The sequence below is a fragment of the Marmota monax genome, unplaced genomic scaffold (assembly GCF_021218885.2).
Source record: "Marmota monax isolate L192 unplaced genomic scaffold, Marmota_monax_Labrador192_F-V1.1 WCK01_AAM20220418_F8-fsc00035, whole genome shotgun sequence".
Classification (NCBI taxonomy): Eukaryota; Metazoa; Chordata; class Mammalia; order Rodentia; family Sciuridae; genus Marmota; species Marmota monax.
Window position 1 is genome coordinate 2228606 of NW_026691961.1, and position 20200 is coordinate 2248805.

General features: G+C 52.3%; 1 protein-coding gene and 1 long non-coding RNA gene across 5 annotated transcripts; both read left to right on the forward strand.

The window, feature by feature from the left end:
• The first annotated feature begins 5140 nt into the window (after positions 1-5140).
• Umod (uromodulin) lies at positions 5141-19409 on the forward strand. Of its 4 annotated transcripts, none has more exons than XM_046433992.2 (11): positions 5141-5289; positions 6516-6704; positions 7829-8605; positions 8694-8801; positions 10100-10308; positions 11176-11324; positions 13441-13686; positions 16538-16700; positions 17225-17306; positions 18058-18099; positions 19135-19409. In XM_046433992.2, exons 2-11 carry the CDS (start codon positions 6614-6616, stop codon positions 19194-19196), a joined length of 1929 nt encoding a protein of 642 aa, XP_046289948.1. In that variant the 5' UTR covers positions 5141-5289; positions 6516-6613; the 3' UTR covers positions 19197-19409. The 4 variants fall into 4 exon arrangements, with proteins under 4 accessions (XP_046289948.1, XP_046290039.1, XP_046289987.1 ...); XM_046434083.2 differs by having other exon boundaries at positions 5150-5289; positions 6574-6704; XM_046434031.2 differs by having other exon boundaries at positions 5235-5365; positions 6574-6704.
• Positions 13693-15567, forward strand: LOC131423768 (uncharacterized). Its single transcript, XR_009225801.1, has 2 exons — positions 13693-13942; positions 14219-15567. It is a non-coding gene; the product is annotated as an uncharacterized LOC131423768 (long non-coding RNA).
• Positions 19410-20200: the final 791 nt, after the last annotated feature.

Genomic DNA, 20200 nt, shown 5'->3' on the forward strand with positions numbered 1-20200 from the left:
CGTGTAGCCACGCCCACTTCCTTCCATGTGACTTCACTTCCTTCCTTCCATGTAGCCCCTCCCACTGCCTTCCATGTGATTTTACTTCCTTCCATGTAGCCACGCCCACTTCCTTCCATGTGACTTCACTTCCTTCCTTCCATATAGCCCCTCCCACTGCCTTCCACATAGCCCTTCCCACTTCCTTCCTCGTGGCTCTATGCACTTCACTCCGTCTCCTCTACCAGTCACTGTGTTTCTCAGCTGCAGAAGCCTGGTAATTCATCGTTCCTGCCACTCTATACCTCTCTTCTCCCAGCACCCAAATTTCATACAAATGCTGGGCTGATGTTTTAAAAGTCACAGCTGTGAGTTCTTACAACTCTGCCCTACTTCAACCCCAGAGCGACATCTGTATTGCTTTTAGGATAAAATCCAGTCGTCTCACCTATGTGCAAGGTCCTGAAGGTCTGCCCAGCCGATCTCTTCTCCCTCCCTCCCTCCCTCTCACTTTCTAGGCTCCAGTTCCACTTCTTGTCCATTCTTCGAACAAACCACATTCTCTCTGTCCTTGCAGCTATCCCCTTTGCCTAACATGCTCTCCCCTCAGGAAACACTCCCTGCCCCCACCTGGCTCTTCATGTAACTGTGCTCATTATTCAAATCTCAGTTCCAGTGTCACCACTTCAAAGAAGCCCCCCTGGATACAGATATTTAAATATTTACACTAATATTTGAATTACCTCACGGTGCAATTGTGTGCCACCTGTTCCCGTCTTCCCGCCCCAGCACGTCAGCACCATGAAGGAGGACACATCTGTTTTCTTTCTTACTGTGTTCCCAGTGCCTAGGATTCTGCTTGGTGCTCAGTAGATGCTTCATAAACGTCTACGGACCAAGTAACTATATCAGGCAGTACCCTCTCTCTGAGACACATGATTTCATGGTCACCCCAAAAGGAAGAGATGAGGCCAGGGTCTTCAGATCCAAATTAGAGCCTGTATTCTTTGACAAATTAACACAGACTTCATGGCTCAACAAACCACAAATTGATTGTCAGAGAGTTCTGGAGGCCAGAAACACATTTCCCTGGGCTACGTCATCACGGTTGCTTCCTTCTGGAAAAATCCCTCTCCTTGCCTTTTCTAACTCATGGGTGCCACCTGCATTCCTTGGCTTGTGGTTCTAGCCTGGAGTCACTCTGTTTGTTTCATCCTCCCATCTCCTGCTTCCTATGATTCTGCCCCAGAATCTCTTCTGTAAGCACCATGGGGTTGAATCCAGCCTGCCTGGGTAACGTCTGCATCTCAAGACCTTTAATCACTCCTGCCCAGTCCCTTTTGTCCCATAAGACAATAGTCACAGGTTCCAGGGTTTAGGGTGTAGACATATGGAGGGGGGTTATTATTCAGCCTACTACGTATATTGCTGATCTGTGTCATTTATTTCAGCCCATTAATAAGACTTCTGTTGAGGAGAAGGGTATTATTTTAGGGACTGTGGTATCTGTAAATCATCCAGCCCCCTCCACTTCCCACCTGTCACCTAGGCAGGATCTGTTTGTGCTTTTGTTCAGGCCTCCAGAGCCCATTTCCATACCACTGCGCCCCCAGCCTGGCCTGTCTGCATCCAGACGAAGCAGGGGACAGCCTGGGGCTCTGGAACTCACCTGTGCCAGGCACCCTGACACGGGCAGGTGTTAGTATTCAGGACACGGGACAAGGCTCACCTGCTTCCACCTTAAGGCCAGGTGGCTGTCGGCTGAGAGTGGGTTCACAGGGGCTGCTGATAATCACGTGGAACAGGGCTCCTGACCAGCCACCAGCCAGAGAACAGGTGTGCCACTTGCAAGTCCCGCAGGTGTGACTGTGGCCTCAGAGTGGGACTCAGATGGGGGACGCGGTATAGGTGCATGGGGCAGGTGACATCCCTCAATGAGGAAGGTCTTCTCCCTTAGCTCATATTCTGCCCCTTCCCAATACCTGCTAACCTCTGCTACTAATCTCTTGTATTCTGTCTGACCAGTTTTCCAACACTCCATTTCTTAGCTGCACTCTTCCGGAAAAGACCTAAAATTCTCCTAAGGACCTTCTATGGCTGAACATGGAATGTTCTTTACCCTCTAGGGACACAGTCCATCAGAGAGCTAAATCTGAGTGAGGTTTAGGTTTGAGTCTGGAGTTAGCATTGATCAACTGAGTCACCTTGGCAAAGGTCCCCAGCCTCTCTGAACTTTGGGCCTGTGGCCCCCTCCACCTCCCACCTGCCATGGGTTGTAACATGGATTGCTGCGATTCACTGTTTCCCGTGACTGATGTAAAAACACAACACGTGACATCTGAGGAGTACTCTGTATGCCAGAGCTGTGGCGATTATTAAAATTAAGTCTCTTGTCCCTGTTTGAAAGTTAAGAGTATTTCAAGAGATCAAGCGAGGTTCATTCAAAAGCATTTAGTGAACCTTGACCTGAAAATAAGATTAAACATATTGGTTGTATTTGAACAGGGAGGTCTTGGATGGTCTCGGTGAGCAATGTCAAAGGAGCTGGCTGCTCAAGGGCTATACAGCTGTGACCTAGAGATGTGCACATAAATCATTCAAGACATTTGGTGATGAAAACCACAGAAAGGGCAGAAATTGGTGGGATGCATGTGGGATCCAAGGACTGTTTTTGCAGAAGTGGGTGGCAGAGGTGAACACACCAGGGGGTGAGAGCAGAGATACAGGAGCAAGGGATCCAGGGAAGGAAAGGTCATGAGAGGATCTTTCAGAGGAAGGAGGAGGGGGCCTTCATCACAAGAGAGACGTAGGTAAATGGGTTGGATGAGAGGCCACAGCGCAGGGGCTCCAGTGAAGTCCACCATGTTGTCCTCAAGTGTGTGGCTGAGGAGAGAGACCTGAGGAGGGTGGGCGAGTGACCATCTGGAGACACTAGGGTGACCCAGCTGGGTCAATCGAGGACAATGTCTACCGTTTCAAAAGGTAGGTTATATTATTATATATAAAGATGGCTTCTTATGCTCACAGATCCCAAGAGGTGGGGACATGCCAGGCCTCGGAGGGGAGGGGACTGGGGACGGGGGAGGCATACGGCGAAGCACCTGGGGGTCAGGCAGCAAGAGCCTTTATTGGGGTGTCTACAGCAAAAAATGGGAGAGGCCAGTAAGAGGTTAGGGACTGGCCAGTATTCATGGTTCCAGGGGGGCCTGAGGCACAGGGGTCATGCCCAGCTTTCTGGTTCCTGGGTGTCTCCTGGGGTGAACAGAGTGGGAAACGTGCCCCTAAGGCGAAGGCCCTATCATGAGGCAGGCAGACGCGGGCTCTGGAGCGGTGGGCTAGCCTGGGAAGGTCCCCTGGCAAGCAAGTTGTTGGCTGTCTCTGGAAATTAGCTGTCCCCAGCGGGGATTATCACAGTCAGGAAGGCACCAAGGGGTGACAGATCAAACACAGAAACTAGAAAGCACTGTGACACTTGGGAACAGATTCCAGCCCCAGCGCCCCTTTGTCACACCTCAGCATCTCCAGAAACCCCTAGAGTCGCCAGCTTTGAACCCCTCAAGATACCCAGCCTAGGTGCCCATGGACCTCCTCAGAAAGGCACGGGCTACCAATGGCTGGTTCTAGAAAGAAGAGTAAATGGGAATTCAACAAACAAAGAGATGATAACATCCCTCTTCGCCCAAGAGCTTCGAAAGTGAGCCATGATGAGATACCTCTTATCTTTTTGGCCAAAATAAATGGAAGCCAGGCTCAGAGCTGGTGAGTCCTGTGGTGGGGACTGGCAATTACTTTTTGAACACCTCTGCGGGCTGCTATTTGGGAAGAGGTACCCGTAATCTTCATGCTGTGCCAACTTTTTTGACTCAGAAAATTCACTCCTGTGAAATTGTCCTAAGGTGTTTGTCCCAGTGCCAAGGACTAGTACATGGGACAGATGAAGGAAATCCCCCAAAAGTCAGTGAGGAGGCCATGGTTCTATTTCCTGTTCAGCCCAAGTTCATAGGCATTTTTTCTCATCATGATGACATCCTCTGTGACACTGATTTTTGGGTTGCCACCCACAGGGGACAGGGTCAGGAGACATGGCTCCCAACTACTCAGGCCATTTTTTGCCTCTGTGACTGTCCATGGGCAAAGCAGCATTTGTAGAATTTCCATGAATGAAATCGTCCCTATGCGCCTTCACTTGCGCCATCTCCATTAACTACCACTGTCTCTCAGGGAGATGGGCGGTCACCTGTTGTGGACAAGGAGAACAAGTTCAGGAAGATTAAGAAATGAGCCGGGCTGGGTGGTGCATGCCTGGAATCCCAGCAGCTCGGGAGGCTGAGGCAGGAGGATCGCAAGTTCAAAGCCAGCCTCAGCAACATCGAGGCACTAAGCAGCTCAGTGAGACCCTGTCTCTAAATAAAATACAAAATAGGGCTGGGGATGTGGCTCAGTGGTCGAGTGCCCCTGAGTTCAATCCCTGGTACTCCCCACCCCACAAAAAAGAAAGAAATGGGTCCACGGGGGTCAGAGTCATTATTTTTTCATGCATTTGATGAATATTAGTTAAGCACCTACTATGGACCAGGCACTGGGGATCTGGTAATGAGCAAACATGATAAGGGCAGACCTAGGATTCAGACTGGCTGACTCCAAAGTCAGTCTATTTAAATCATAAAGTCATTCCACGGCCCAGGGGCCCCCTCTGCACATGGGAATTCAGATCTCCATGTTTCAGAGTGGGCCGGGTCCAGGATATCCTGGTCTGACTTCCTACCCTTCTCGGCCCCTCTCTTGCCCATGTGTGGACCCTGGAGGAGGAGGCTGATCTGGTGAGGATGGAGAGCAGGAAGGAGCCCTCCCAGGATGGGGACCCATCCAGCAGGGGAAGCCAGCAGCCCTTTTACCCTAATGCAGGCTGGCTTCAGGGACTGGCATCTGCCTGACTCTCTGGGTCCACCTCGTCCTTGTCAGTGACCAAGAAAAAGTCCAGGCCCTGCCTGCCCAGTTAATGTCTAACCCAGGAATCTCTGGATGTCAAAAGGTGCAGAACAGAGACCTTGTATTTCCAGGCACAGGGGGACCCCAAGGTCAGTCACTTGGTGTCTCCAGTTATTAGGGGACAAACAACCACCTCACAGTTTGGAACAGGCCAACATGTTGCCAAAGGTAAAAAGCAGACTTCCCCCCACCCCCAAGGAAAAGATCTCAAGGAACAGAACCAGAGACTAATTGGAGGAGAGAGTGCCCACCAGGGGCCAATGTGTGTATAAATAGGAGGCACACACTTGTGCCTGGACCAGCCTTTCCCTTCTGCTTCAGGTAAGGCACCCTGTGGCTCTCTTCTCCTGGCCCAGCATCTCCCCATTTCTGCTGGCTTCCATTCTATTTGAGGGAGGTAGGTGAGAAAGTCAAGTGTTTGGACCCTGGGAGGGGGGGGGCAGAGTTATTATTTTTTCATTCATTTGATGAGTATTAGCTAAGCACCTACTATGTACCAGGCACTGGGAATATGGTAATGAGCAAACATGAAATTCCTTTTAATTAAGCAAGATGTCAGCAAGCAGTGCACAGTAAGGATAAGAATAGTTTGACAAAACTTGGATTGATTTTGTGTGTGTGTGTGTGTGTGTGTGTGTGTGTGTCTGCATGCACACATAGGAGCAACTGCCCTGAATCAGGACATAACATCTTTTCCTTATGGCATACGTTAGTCACAAAGGTCTAGAAAACATGGCTCTAGAATGTGAGTTCTTTGAGGGCAGGGACTTCTCATAACTGAACTTGGCACAATTTCTGGAAGCAGTGTTCCCTTCTTCAAAAATGAGAAAATCCAGTCTTAGCAGACTGACGTACCTTGCCCAAGGTCACACTGGTAGTGACTGCCAGTACAGGGACTTGAAACACGTTTGTAGGCTCAGTAAGAATTGGAAACTCCCATCCACCAAGGATTACTTCACCCACTGGGTGACATAATAAGTGACCACTCTAGAAACATGGTGCTGTGTTGTGAAGGTTGATCATCTCTCATCAACCTTGGCTTATCTCAGGACATTTCTCTACCATACTTGAGTAGCAATGGAGACATGGACTTATCATTATTCATTGTTCTCCTTGGCACCTAGCTCCCTGTTTGGTACATAGTAGCTACTCAGTTAGTGTTTGCTGAATGGCTCTGAGTCAGTTCAAAGTTTCCAGGCAGGGCATCGGCGCTGGCTGTTAAGATCCAGAGCTGCCTCTGGTAAGGTGGGTGGTGAGTCTAGAGCACTACCCCTTCTTGCCACTTGGTGCTCCTAGTGAGAGATTTAGTGTTCAAAATGTGCAATGCGCTGAGACTTGGGAATCAAGGGTGGGTTGTGGGTGGGAATGAGGGTGCCACAGCAGAGAGGAAACCCCACCAAAGCTAGGGGCTGTCACATGGCACATATTTGTAGTCCACATAAATGGCTCATCAGGGAGTCGCACAGCGTACAACCAAGGCTTTCCTCCCAAGTACAGACAAGGGAGTCAGGTCCTGCATTTGTCCCATTTTTGATCTATGATCACAGGACTTTCAGCATCAGGGCAGAAATCCCAAGGGGCCAACCCGTCCTTGCCCTCGGGCAGTTGTTCCCAGGACCAGAAGCAGCCGGGAAGAGCAGAAAGGATGGGCCATCTGTTCTCTCTGACCTGGTGGCTGATGGTCACAGTGGCAACCGCTTGGTTCATCAGAGGTGTAGCCACAGACTCGGAAGCAAGTAAGTGGGGCGTGTGCGCGCATGTGCGCATGCGTGAGTTGTGCTGCAATGCGCCCTTTGAGGAAGCACTCCTTCTCCCTCCCCTCTCTTGCCTGGGATTTCCATAGTCTTTATTCTAAGTCCATTTCTTAGGCTGTAAAGTGCACGGGACTCCCCTGGAAAATCTGCTAAAATGCAATTGGCTTCCATAGGTCTGCAGCCGGGCCTGGCACTCTGAATGTCTACCAAACTCCCAGGTGATGCTGACACTGTGGTCCTTGGACCTCACACCGAGAAGCACGGGGCTAGAGCATCACGAGGACTTTCCAACACTTGACTAGAGTCAGGAGCACACTCCACCAAACGGGGGATTTGCAGACACCAGGGCGACCCCCAAACACCTCCCCTTTCAACCTTCAGAGGTGGTTCCCTGGGTTGCTCACCGCCCTCACCCCACTTTCAGCCTCTCTTTGGAGCACAGCAAATACGATTGTTGGGCCGTAGTAAAGAGCCCACGCTCTGGCCCTGCCATCTGCACACATGTCATGGCTCTGCTGTTCCCATCTGAGCAAATGACTTAATCTTTCTGAACCTCAGTTCCCTCGTCTTTAAGATAAAGATAAATAAAAACAGATTCCAAGGAGCCGCTGGGAAGGATTCATGAAGACAATGAGTGAAAAGTGTATATCCTGTTACTTAGCATGTAGTAAATGCTCACTAAACAACAGCTTTTTTTTTTAAACTATTATTTTTGTGGTGGAGGAGCAAAGTACAACAGCCCTGCCAGGTGGACTTGGGGAGGTCTTCAGAAAGCAGGCAACACTGAGCAGTTTCTTGATAAAAGCTCATCCAGCAGGAAAGGGGCCTTGGACAGAAGGCATAAAATGGGCAAAATCCACCAAGGGGCAGCAGGTTCTAGAAAAGTATGGGGGATCCTGTGCTTTTTCCTTTGGATGTGGGGCGGTGTGTCAGGAAGACACAACTTGAAGGTGATGCTTAAGGTAGACAATGAGCTTAACATCGCCAGGGGAGGTGACAGGTCTGTTTTGGAGCGAACATCGGTTCCCTTGGGCGCAGGGTGGGGATCTTTGGTTGACCATTAGCCCAGCTGCTCGCGCTCTGAGGCTGGTCTTTTCTGGATGCAGGGAGGTGCTCTGAGTGTCACAGCAATGCCACCTGCACGGAGAACGGGGTCGTCACGACGTGCTCCTGCCAGGAGGGCTTCACCGGTGACGGCCTCGTGTGCGCGGACCTCGACGAATGCACCATCCCAGGGTCGCACAACTGCTCCGCCAACAGCAGCTGCGTGAACACGTTGGGCTCCTACGCGTGCGTCTGCGCAGATGGCTTCCGCCTGTCGCCAGGGCAGGGCTGCGTGGACGTGGACGAGTGCGCCGAGCCGGAGCTCAGCCGCTGCCACGCTCTGGCCACCTGTGTCAACGTGGAGGGCAGCTACCTGTGCATGTGCCCCGAGGGCTACGGGGGCGACGGATGGCACTGCGAGTGCTCCCCGGGCTCCTGCGGCCCAGGGCTGGACTGCGTGCCCGAGGGGGACCAAATGGTGTGCGCCGATCCGTGCCAGGCGCACCGCATCCTGGACGAATATTGGCGCAGCACCGAGTACGGGGCTGGGTACACCTGCGACACGGACCTGAGCGGCTGGTACCGCTTTGTGGGCCCGGGTGGCATGCGCCTGGCCGAGACCTGCGTGCCGATCCTGCACTGCAACACGGCTGCGCCCATGTGGCTCAACGGCACGCACCCGTCCAGCGACGAGGGCATCGTGAACCGCACAGCCTGTGCGCACTGGAGCGGTCATTGCTGCCTGTGGGACACGCCGGTCCAGGTGAAGGCCTGTGCCGGTGGCTACTACGTCTACAACCTGACAGCGGCCCCCGAGTGCCACCTGGCCTACTGCACAGGTGAGCCGCGCCCCTCCTCGCCGGCTCCTAGACAGGGGAATGGAGTGTGCCTTTGTTGACGCTCTGTCTGTCCCCTGTGGTCCTGCAGATCCCAGCTCCGTGGAGGGCACGTGCGAGGAGTGCAGTGGGGACGAGGACTGCATATCGGATAACGGCAGGTGGCGCTGCCAGTGCAGACAGGACTTCAACGTCACCGGTAAGGACAGCGGAGCGGAGGTGGTTTGTTGAGAAAGTGTCAGAGACTGGGGGAGGGGCACATTCCGGGGTGGGGTGGGGGGGCTGTGGATATAACCCAGGGGACATATTCAGATTGGATATAACCCAATCTGAAAAGGAAAATTCCCCTGACACTCATTAAAACTGGCTCCCTGTGCCATTTTAGTTGGTCCCAAAGCTCCCAGGGATTAAGGGACCTCACACTCATCCTCCTTTCTGAGGTCCCCCACCCTGCAGTGGACATACAAGTTGCTGCCACCATGTAGCCAGAGGCCACCCAAGCCACCTGTGGCATTGCAGTTCAGGCTCCAGTATCTATTGACCAGCTTGGGATCCTGGGCAGGGCACTGGCCATCTCCGAGCCTCAGTTTCTTCATATGACAATTATTGGAGATGGCTAGTGTCTCCAGGCTTGTCATGATTTCTGTCACAACCCAGTGCCAATTTCCCAATTCTGCTTTCTCCAAGTACCACCTATGCTGTGAATTTTATTATTATTTTTTATATTTTTTATTTGTTCCTATTAGACATGGTAGTGATCCATGGCAGTAGAATGTATTTTGACATATTATAAACTTTGGAACCAACCTAGGTGCCCTTCAGCCGATGGATTTCATTATTAAACCCATTTTTCTTCAAATGGACTGCATCTCATCTCCAAATTCATTTGGGATGTTGGTGGTCACCTCCGTGTTGGCTGCTTAATAACACTGACTTGAGAAAGTTAACTGTCAAAACAAATCAACAGAAAAGAAAGTTATTGCAATGATTGCAGTAAAGCAATTTTCTAAAAACACTGAAAAATTAAGATGTACTTTAGCCAATGAAAATTCTAGCTGGCTGTCACTGCTGAGCCCAAGGCCTGCTCCCTGCTTAAGGGGAAAAGTCACAAGTACATAGTAATAAAGACATTAGCAGTAAGTGAGAACTGTCCCCTCCAGGTAGAGAGACTGGAAAGAAACTACACTTAACTTTTACTTTTCTTTTTAAAAATTGGATTCAATACTATTTAATGCTGGACCACCAAAGATCTCCCCCAAACCATCCCTTATTTTGTGTACAACCCCCCCTTCGGGGAATGTGGGCTGCATGGTTGACCCTTGGACCCATGCAGGGGTACTCAGATGCAGTCTTGTGTCCCCATCTCTCCAAGAGATGCTCCAAGGTGGAGCATCCCAGCTGGTGCCCAATCCAGCCACCCTGGCCTGACCCTTGGGGACTGCTGGGCACCTGAACTACAGACACAGGCCCCAAATCTTGTCCTTCCTGACTTTGCAGACATCTCCAACCTGGAGCGCAGGCTGGAATGTGGGGCCAATGACATCAAGGTGTCCCTGGGCAAGTGCCAGCTGAAGAGCCTGGGCTTCGACAAGGTCTTCATGTACCTGCGGGACAGCCACTGCTCCGGCTTCAGGGAGAAGGGCGAGCGGGACTGGATGTCCGTGGTGACCCCCGCCCAGGAGGGCCCCTGCGGGACGGTGTTAACGGTAGGCCCGGGTCCCCCTGGGGCAGGGTCGGACACTGCCTGGTCACGCCCCAGGTCTACCACTTAGCAGGTGTGTGAGCATGGGCGAGTTTTGTGGCCTGGCTGAGGGACTAAATCGGAGCTCACCAGATTGTTGAGAGGACTCAGTGAGTCACCCGTCAATGCGTCTGAAGTGGCTGGCACTTAGTAAGCGCTGAATAAATGTTACTTACCTTCAAATACAGAGGAGATCCAGGTGATCGTTGCCCATTTTACAGATGGGAAAAGTAGGGTCGGTGGCAGTGATTACTCCCGGCCAGTAGGGGTCAGCGTTGGGATCAGAAGCCAGGTCTGCTGGTTTCCAGTGGCCCTGGGAGGCAGGGTACTTGGAGACCCAGGACCTTGCCCACAGAGGCCTCCTCCGATGGGATGCAGAGGTAAAAAGGTTTGAGTGAGGAGCATTTGCTTCTTTCTGCTTCTCTAATCCCCTGAAAGCAAAAGAAAAGAAGAAAGTAAATAATTGTCATTTGCCAAGGTCGCGAGGTGAAATTCCACTGTGACGACTTGCTATGAAGCATGGGCTACTGGAAAGAGGCCGGCTTCCTAGCTCCCCCGTGCTGCGTGCCTCAGTCACTCGGAACCTCTGTCTCCTCTTTCACCAAGCAGGGCTTGCCTCCTAGGCTCATCAGGGGACTAATTCAGTAACGTGGAAGAGCATGTAGCTCAGGGTCTGGCACGTGACATGTGCTCACGAAGGCTCACTGCTGTCGTAACTCTTAATCACAGAGACTGGGAAGGCAGCAGCTGGCAGGTGGCTGGAGACAACCTGTTTCAGCATCAAAGTCTAAGATTCTCTTGGTTCTCTCCCGCTCCTCGCCCTCCCACACAGAGGAATGAAACCCATGCCACCTACAGCAACACCCTCTACCTGGCAAATGAGATCATCATCCGCGACGTCAACATCAAAATCAACTTCGCGTGCTCCTACCCGCTGGACATGCTTGTCAGCCTGAAGACCTCCCTGCAGCCCATGGTCAGGTGCGGCCGGCAGGGCCTCCAGTTACGCCTGGGCAGCCCCACCCACAACCCCTTCCTCACCCAACTCTTCTGCCCTGGCAGCTGCCACCCCCAAGGAGCTGGGTTTGGGGACTGGGAGTCAGGTTTGCTTAGTGGAAGGGCCCCAGTGAGGAACCCTGGAGCCCAAATCCAAATCCGGCCTCTGGTGTATTTTGACCAGTTTGCTCTGGGGAGTCCACAGCCCGGGTCCCCCTGGGGCAGGTCTGGGTGTCAGCCCCCTGAGGAAGAAGAAGAAGGACCCGGTGTGTCATCCAGCCCCTCTGGATGTCAGCCAGGGATTGGACAGTACTTGTACTACTTTTCTTAGGAGGACAGCAGTGTCCTGCAGATGTGAATCAAATATTAGAATCTCTGGCTTTTTGTAAAGGAGGGAAGAAGAGGGGGTCTCAGTCCAGCCCTGCGATGGGACTTTGGGCAAATCATAGCCCAAATTTTGACCTCAGTTTCCCTTCTCTGTAAATTGAAGATGTCTGACTACAGAGCATTTACGAATTATGCTCTTTGGAGGTGCCTTGGTGGGGTGGGGGTTGCTTATAGAGGTGAGCCAGAGAATCCCCCCCAGGATGGGCACCGCATGAGGTTTAACTGCCTTTTTATTTTTAATTGGTACCAGAGATTGAACTCAGGGGCACTTGACCACTGAGCCCCATCCCCAGCCCTATTTTGAATTTTATTTAGAGACAGGGTCTCACTGAGTGGCTTAGCGCCTCGCTTTTGCTGAGGCTTCTTTCAAACTCGTGATCCTCCTGCCTCAGCCTCCCGAGCTGCTGGGATTACAGGCTTGACCCACCACTCCTGGCTAGGTTTTACTATTTTTAAAGAGACCATCCTGTCGCTAAATAAAATGGAAAGCCTTCAAATAGAATGAATCACAGGCCCCAAGGATGCCAACATTGGGAAAAAGGACAGCCGTATTCATAATTAGCATTTATTGAGTGCTTACTATATGTCAGGCAAAGTGCTATACACAGACCATCTCATTAAAATCTTATAGTAGCCCTAAGAATGTAGATATTCCTCCCCCTCCCCCTCCTCCTCCCCCTCCTCCTCCCCCTCCTCCCCTTCCTCCTCCTCTTTTCTACTGATGTGGACATTGTGGCTCAGACAAGTTTGAGTCATTTACCCAAAGTTGTAAAATCTAGTAGGTGGCAGAGCTGGGATTCAAACATCAGGTCGAGCACCCCTGCCAGATGGTGACCTGTACTTTGAAGCTTGCCTGGGGTTACGTGTTCTCTGGGCCAGCCAGACTCAGGGAAGGGTTCTGGGCTCAGTTGAGGGTGTGTGGCTGACTTGGAGGAAGAAGATCGCTCACAGCAGGTTGTTGACAGGAGCACCACGTGGACAAGGAGTGTCCTGCAGCAACCTGGTCCCGTCCTAGGCCTGGGAGGTGCCAGGGCGACACCTCTTGTGATCAGACCTTGTTTGGGTTTGAGCTAGAAATCTCACCTGTGATTGAGCTCCAACTTCCCTGGGTATTCTCATGTACTTTATTTCATGTGACAGTGTCCTTTGAAGGATCACCCAGTGAAGTTCACATTAGTGTGACTGTTTTCAATGAGGTCACAAAATAAACCATTTGTAAAACCCCCGTCATCTGACATAGGTTAGAACTTCACCAGGAGCTGAGACCCGGGTCTGCGAGCTCCTGTGAGCTCCTCACGGCTCACCTGCTGTTCCAGACTAAAGAAGGAAGCCAGGCGGTTTCCTCCAGAAGTTGCTTGATCCATCTTGAAAGGTCCCAGGGGTTGTAGCACAGGCCACCGAGAGAGGGACCGGGTATGTCCCTTGAGATACCGTCTACAGATCTGCCGAGTCACACCACTTGGGAACTTGGTAGACACGCAGAACCTTGAGCTCCACCCTGAACCCACCCAATCAGAACCTGCATTGTAACCAGACCCCAAGGTGACCCCTGCTTGCTTGTCGCAGTTTGCAAAGTCATGGTGAGTGGCTTCCGGTCCAGCTGCTGGACAAAGATGCAGAGAACTGTCAGGGACTTTCCAGGAGTGCTGAGCAGGCAGGGCCGCCCTCTGTGGCCACCCTGCTGGGTCCCCTGACCAGCCGCTCTTGCCCGCAGCGCCCTGAACATCAGCGTGGGTGGCACGGGCGAGTTCACCGTGCGCATGGCGCTCTTCCAGAGCTCGACCTACACGCAGCCCTACCAGGGCCCCTCCGTGGCTCTGTCCACCGAGGCTTTTCTGTACGTGGGCACCATGCTGGATGGAGGGGACGTGTCCCGGTTTGCCCTGCTGATGACCAACTGCTATGCCACTCCCAGTGGCAATGCCACAGACCCCCTGAAATACTTCATCATCCAGGACAGGTAGGCAAGGGCTCCCAGGCGGGGCCGCCCATGGGTGGGGCTTGGGGAGGTCTGTGGGCCTGGGTGGGTGAAAAGTGCATCTTTATATTCATTATCCTCGAGCTAAAATGTGGCATTCCATTGGGAATATAGACCAGGAAAAGAAAAAAAGCAAAGAAGAGTCACCTAGAAGAGACTGCAGTGTTCCTCGATGCATTTTATGTGATCTAATTCCACACGACCGTACCATGCACTCAGATACAGCATAATAGATGGAGTATGATTTCTCCTCCTTCTGGTTGTATAATGTAGACTCATACATGTCCATAGGGTGATAATGTACAATTCCTTTTGGGGTATCCTTCCTACCCCACAACCCCTCTCCTCCCTTCACTCCCCTCTACCTAAAGTACCTCTATTCTTCCCTAGCTCCCCCCTACACACACACCTTGTTGTGAATTAGCATCCACATATCAGAGAAAACAGTTTTTTGGTTTGGGGGGATTGGTTTATTTTGCTTAGTATGATAGTCTCCATCTCTATCCATTTACAGGCAAATGCCATAATTTCATTCTTCCTCAAGGCTGAGTAATAGCCCATTGTGTATTTATATCACAATTTCTTTATCCATTCATCTGTTGAAGGACACCAAGGTTAGTTCCATAGTTTATCGATTGTGCATTGAGCTGCTACAGACATTGGTGTGGCTGCGTCGCTGTAGTATGCTGATTTTTAGTCCTTTGGGGAGTAGGAGGATGATAACTGGGTCAAATGGTGGTTGCATTCCAGAGTTTCTGAGGAATCTCCATTCTGCTTTCCAGAGTGGTTGCACCAATTTGCAGTCCTACTCATCAATACTTTTTAGTGACTATAGTACTAGAATTTCCACTGCACTTTACCATTTAATGCACTATCAAATATATATGTGCAAATACATTTATATATAATATCTATGCAAATATGTAAAGTATATATCAAAATTTGTAATATTTTAAGAAATGTGAAGGAAAAAAAAGAAATGTGCTACCATTTAGTTTCCCATATAATCTTTAAAATATTTTATTGCATGCTTTTTAAAACATTACATTTGAGGCAGGTTGCAGGAGTTTCCCCAGAGCACCAAAGGGCTCCTTTCCTGATGGAAAGGTAGGACCAGAGCCACGGGCAGCCTGGCACCTGGCCCGGAGCCAGGAGGAGCAGGCACTGTTAGCCAAGGACCAGTTGAAACGGGAAGACACAAGTGTGCTGCCTTTATTCAAGAGGCTTTAGAAAACTGTGACCCTGTCCATGAGTAAGAGCATTTCATCCACAAGTAGAACAGATACCATGGAGGCTCCCTGTGTGCCAGGCTCTCATTCTGCAGTGAGTAAAAGAGACTAAAAGCTCTGCTCTTGCGTGGCTTATATTCTGAAGGGGAGATCAATAAGTAAATGAAAGTGAAATCTATAGTATGTTAGTGGAGAAAGGCCGTGGAAAATGAAGGGTGTCTGCCATTTGGGGGTGGGGGGTACTGGGGATTAAACTCAGGGGCACTTGGCCACTGAGCCACATCCCAAGCCCCACTTTGTATTTGATTTAGAGACAGGGTCTCACTGAGTTGCTCAGCACCTCACTTTTCTGAGGCTGGCTTTGAACTCATGATCCTCCTGCCTCAGCCTCCCGAGCCACTGGGATTACAGGTGTGCGCCACCGCGCCGCGTTTGCCATTTTAATAGCACAGTCAGGGAAAGCATCCTAAGAGGTCATGTCTGACCTATTCGGTTTCAAAGGGGAGATTCTCAGTCAGGTGCTAATTAGATGTTCTCTGTTACTAGGAATATCCCTTTGCAATAAAAAAGAGCGCCTAACTCTGTTTTAGCTCTTTGTGCGATGAACAGTGTCTGATTAAAGTGTCTAGCGCTCTCTTGTTGACCTTTTCATTTGTTTGATCCTGTTCTATTAGTGGCGGAAGGTGATTGACAGTTGTGGTCCTGATCTAAAGATTCTAGGGAGTGAATATATTTCATCAAAATATGTAAGTGGATTACAAGTCGGACACACCCAGGGTTGCTGGAGAGGACACTTGGGTGCCTTGCTTGGGAGGGGGTGTCCTTGGGCGGTCACTGGCCATGGGGGACACCTCTCTCTGCTTTTTGGGAGGTGAGGCTGCTTTCATTTTATCAAGAGCAGTTTGTGGTTTTAGGATCAGATCTGACTTCTGGGGCACACAGGGCAGAGACTGCCACCCCCACAAGTCCCTTTCTCAGTTCTCAATGTCACGTTCTCCCTGTCTTCTAAATCAAACTTTGAGAAAAACGTGGGGAAATAGCAGAGGGTCACCCAGTTTGCCTGCCCCAGTTTGTCCACACCTCCCGACGGGTGAGAGTCTCTGCGTGTGCCATTTGGGGGTTGTAAGTGTGATTCGGTGTCCTTGTGTACGCCTACAGACAGGTGCACACACTTCAGCTTGGTCAGTGACACTCAGCACCTCTGACGTTTGCATTGTTGCGACAGATGCACTGTAGACCGCACAGAGCAGCTGATGAGCCTCGAATGGCATTTTCCAAATCAGAAAGTGCTGGCTTTTAGAAGGCATTCAGATCAAACATAGATGACATCCACAGAGGGCCACATCCTGTTTGAAGCACTTGGAAAAATAAACTAATTTAATCCCCACAATGATCTTTCCACCTGGGCTGCAGTTATTATCCCCTGCTGTATACAGATGGGGACTTTGAAGCTCAGAGACATGAAGTCCGTTTCCCAAGGCTGCACAGCTAACAGGTGGTGACCGGTGGTGGTGCCATCTTTGAACCCAGGAAGTCTGGGCTCCAGAGTCATTGCTTAACCAAACCCCTCGTATGACATGACCCTCCCGTTCGCCCACCATCAGGTGTCCACACACTGCGGACCCCACCATCCAGGTGGTGGAGAATGGAGAGTCCCCGCAGGGCCGGTTCGCCGTCCAGATGTTCCGTTTCGCTGGTAACTACGACCTGGTCTACCTGCACTGCGAAGTGTATCTGTGTGACACCGCCAACGAGAAGTGCAAGCCCGTGAGTCACCCCCGGCCCCCAGCCAGCCAGCCAGCCTGCCAGCGCCCCTGTCCCATGACCCGAGGCATCTGGCCAGAGGTCCCAGAGAAAGCAAACATACTGGCTGCTTCCCTGTTTTAGCACCAGGTCAGCAGGGACAGGGTGACGGGGTGGCCAAGGCCAAGCAGGAAACCCAAGATGCTGGGAAATCGCTGCTTTCAGTGACCTGCACCCGGCCGGGGGACGGCTAATCCACCTGCCGGCCCAAAGCACTGGGCACCTTACCTGTTGTAAGGTTCCAATGGGCACAGACGGTGTAAGGGACGTGTCACCAGCCCCGTTTGCTAAGGGGGACAGGGGGACCAGAGAACTTAGGTGACTTGCCCGAGACCCTGACAGACGTTAGACCCGATCTCACACCTGCCTCTGCCTCCTCAGCCCCCGCCCAGGCAGGAGGGTGCCCCGGGATCCTACAGCCCCCTCCGATGCTGGGGTCCCAACAGCCTCCCTCACGGAAGGCTCCCTCTGTCACTCTGTCCCTGTAGAGCTGTTCCAGGGCCCGATTCCGAAGTGGGGGCTTCATAGACTCATCCCGTGTCCTGAACCTGGGTCCCATCACTCGGAAAGGTGAGACGGCCGCTCCCTCCTCGGGGCTCCTGGCTGGGACTTTCTCTGGGAGAGGACAGGTGACAGAGTCCGGCTCCTGAGGATGTCCCTGGGAACAGAGGGACCAGGAGCAGTTCCCATTCGTTCATTGCACAACTATGTCTTGGTACCCGCCGTGCGCCAGGCCCTGGGCTGGTGCTTGGGGTCTGTGAGGGGCAGAAGCTCCAATCCTGCGGACAGGGAGCCTTGTTCCCGTAACCCCACGTAGACATGTCCGCCTGCAACCGTCCTCTCTGCAGCCAAGAAAATGCAAAAGGAGCCCAAGCTCTAGGGACAAGGGAACCCGTCTAGTGGACTGGGGAGAAATAAGGCTAAGATTAGGAAAGGGAAGTGGCATCCACTAAGAGGGGCAGGGAAGGAGGGAGGGAAGTCCAGGAAGTGGGTACAGCATGAGCAAAGGGCCTGTGGCAGGAGGGAGCCCAGCCTCCTGCAGCCTCTGAGAGAGGCCCGGGCATGCTGGGAACCCTGTGGAAGGAGCTGATGTGGGGGAGCCAGGCCACGCAAGGCCTCTTAGCTCACGCTGAGATGTCAGGCCTTTCTTCTGAAAGCACTGGAGAGCCCAGAGCAGGGCGGGGATGTGACTAGGCCTGGGTTTCAGAAAGATGGCTCTGGCTGCCAGGAGCAGAGCAGATTGAAGGGGCTGGTTTCCCGCCAGACCTGCGGCCTCGTGCCTTCTCTGTTCACGGCTCTGCCTTCTGTTTCCCCCACAAAGGTGTCCAGGCCACAGTCTCCAGGGCTGCTTCCAGGAGCTTGGGTAAGTCGGGTCCTTCCTGCACAGAGACCTGCTCCAGAACGTCCTCTGGGGCTTCTGCCTGAGCCCCAGGAGAGCCACAGAGCCTGGCCTACCCGGCTGAGCCTGGAAGAGAAGGAGGGCCGTCTCACTCCTGCTGCCTCACGACAGTGCCCGGGGACCCAGGCGCGCTCAGCCACCGGTCGCAATGTGGCTGCACACACCCCTGAGGTTACGCACACACCCACATTTTCACACTCAGAAGCATAGGCACCTTCAGTTGCATGCACATACGTTTGCACGTTCACACACACGCCTGTTACCCACTCCACACACACACACCTGCACCCGTATGCACACTCCAGACCTGCCCCTGGGCACTTCCTCTTGGGTTCACCTCTAACACCTTTTACGGGATTCACCTGACAGGTGACAAATATTTGTTGAGATCCATTATGTGCCAAGAACCATGATTAGTGCTGCAGTGAGCACACCCCACCCCCCGCACACACACACAAAAACTCGTTTTTCAGCTTTCTGACCACAAAGAAAAGGTCTTGAGGCCCTTCATTTTCAAGGTTCCTGAATTGTCTGCAAATCTACATGGAGAGAGACTCTATGCACCCACTGCCTTTCTTGGCTCCTGGCACTAGAATGCACGGGGTTGCCACACCAGCCTGTTTAACCTGAGCTCTAGTCCAACCCAGTATTAGTGAACTTGGAGTTGGGGGGGCAGGGTGTTCTAGAGAGATCTGCCCTCTGTAAATAGCCTCCAGGGTCTCTAAGGATGGTTGAGCAGGTTGGGCACTGCATAAGAGTGCCCTGTGGAGGGGGTACCAAGCCTGCAGCCGGAGGATGGCCTGCCTTTTTCAAGTCAGCCCACCTGGGAAGACACATCTTCCTATTTTCCTACCCCAAATGGGTGCCTTTTTTTTCTCACGAGTCTTCTGAGCAGATAGGAAAAAAACTCCCTGTTTCTAACCGATCCTCGGTGTCCTCTTCTCATGGGTCAGTCTATCAGAGGCCTCTGGTGTGAATTTGTAATTGCTTTTGTTTCAGAGCTCCTGAAGGTCTGGCTGCCTCCGCTGGTCTCGGTGGCCTTGACCCTGACATTTCACTGATGGACTGAGGAGCTCTGTGGCTCCCAGCTCACTTCCTGCTCCAGCCCTGGAAAAGGGAGCCCACGCTGGTGTGAGCCTGCTCGCATTTTCTGCCCTTTAATCCTCGCCTGGGTCTTTGAATGCTGCTTGCGGTCTAAATGGGGCTTGTGACGTGTTTGTACACGAGGCCCCTGTTTCCTTCAAGAGAGTGGCAAATAATCCTTCTGAAAGATCCGCCTTTGAAGTCATTCATTCACTCAACAAGTATTTGCTGAGCACCTACTACACGTAGGTGCTGTCTGGGGGTACGGAGGATCCTGTGAGGAGGAGAAGCAGATCAGTCCCTGTCCTTATGGAGTTCACAGCTCGCTCAGAGAAACTGGGTTCAACGGGGTTCTGCTGTGTGACCTTAGAGGAGGCTCACGATGCCCTGCATTTCATCCATCCGTTCATTGATTCAAGAAGCGTTTTCTGAGCTGCTACTATGTGCCAGGCACCATGCTCAGATGCTGGGGCTCCAGGGGAGACACCAGGCGGTGAGCAAGTCAGACACAGCCCTGCCTCCTGCAGCCTCTGGTGGGAGAGAGAGAGCGTGAACAGGGAATTCCGAGGAGGTCAGGCCTTCCAGACTTGGAGGCTTGAACGGGCAGCGGCTGCCCCTGCGTGGCTGGGGGTGACCAGGCGTGGAGGGGTTTGTTTGGTTTGCAAGGGGCAGACTTTGAAGCCTGTCCTCTGGGCCAGGAGCTGGAAAGCCCCTGTGGATAGACAGACACAGGCCCCGCCTCCAGGAGCCCCCCCCCTCCTCAGGGTGACGAGGGACCACAGGAGCTGCCCGTCACAGCCATGGGGCCCCCTCCGTTCCCTGGACTCAGGTCCCTCCCAACCCAGAAGTCACAGACCAATTTCCAGGGCCACATGAGCCGTGGATGCGCACGCAGCCCCATTCCCCGATTGGCAGGGGACCCTTCAGGAGGCCCAGGCAGAAGCCAAGAGATTGCTGGGACCCGGAGAGGCAGCTGTCCCCA

Coding starts and splice junctions, on each gene's coding strand:
- Umod (XM_046433992.2), top strand. CDS start 6,614: ATGGGCCATCTGTTCTCTCTGACCTGGTGGCTGATGGTCACAGTGGCA. Junction 8,606..8,693: donor CCACCTGGCCTACTGCACAG/GTGAGCCGCGCC, acceptor GTGGTCCTGCAG/ATCCCAGCTCCGTGGAGGGC. Junction 11,325..13,440: donor TCCCTGCAGCCCATGGTCAG/GTGCGGCCGGCA, acceptor TCTTGCCCGCAG/CGCCCTGAACATCAGCGTGG.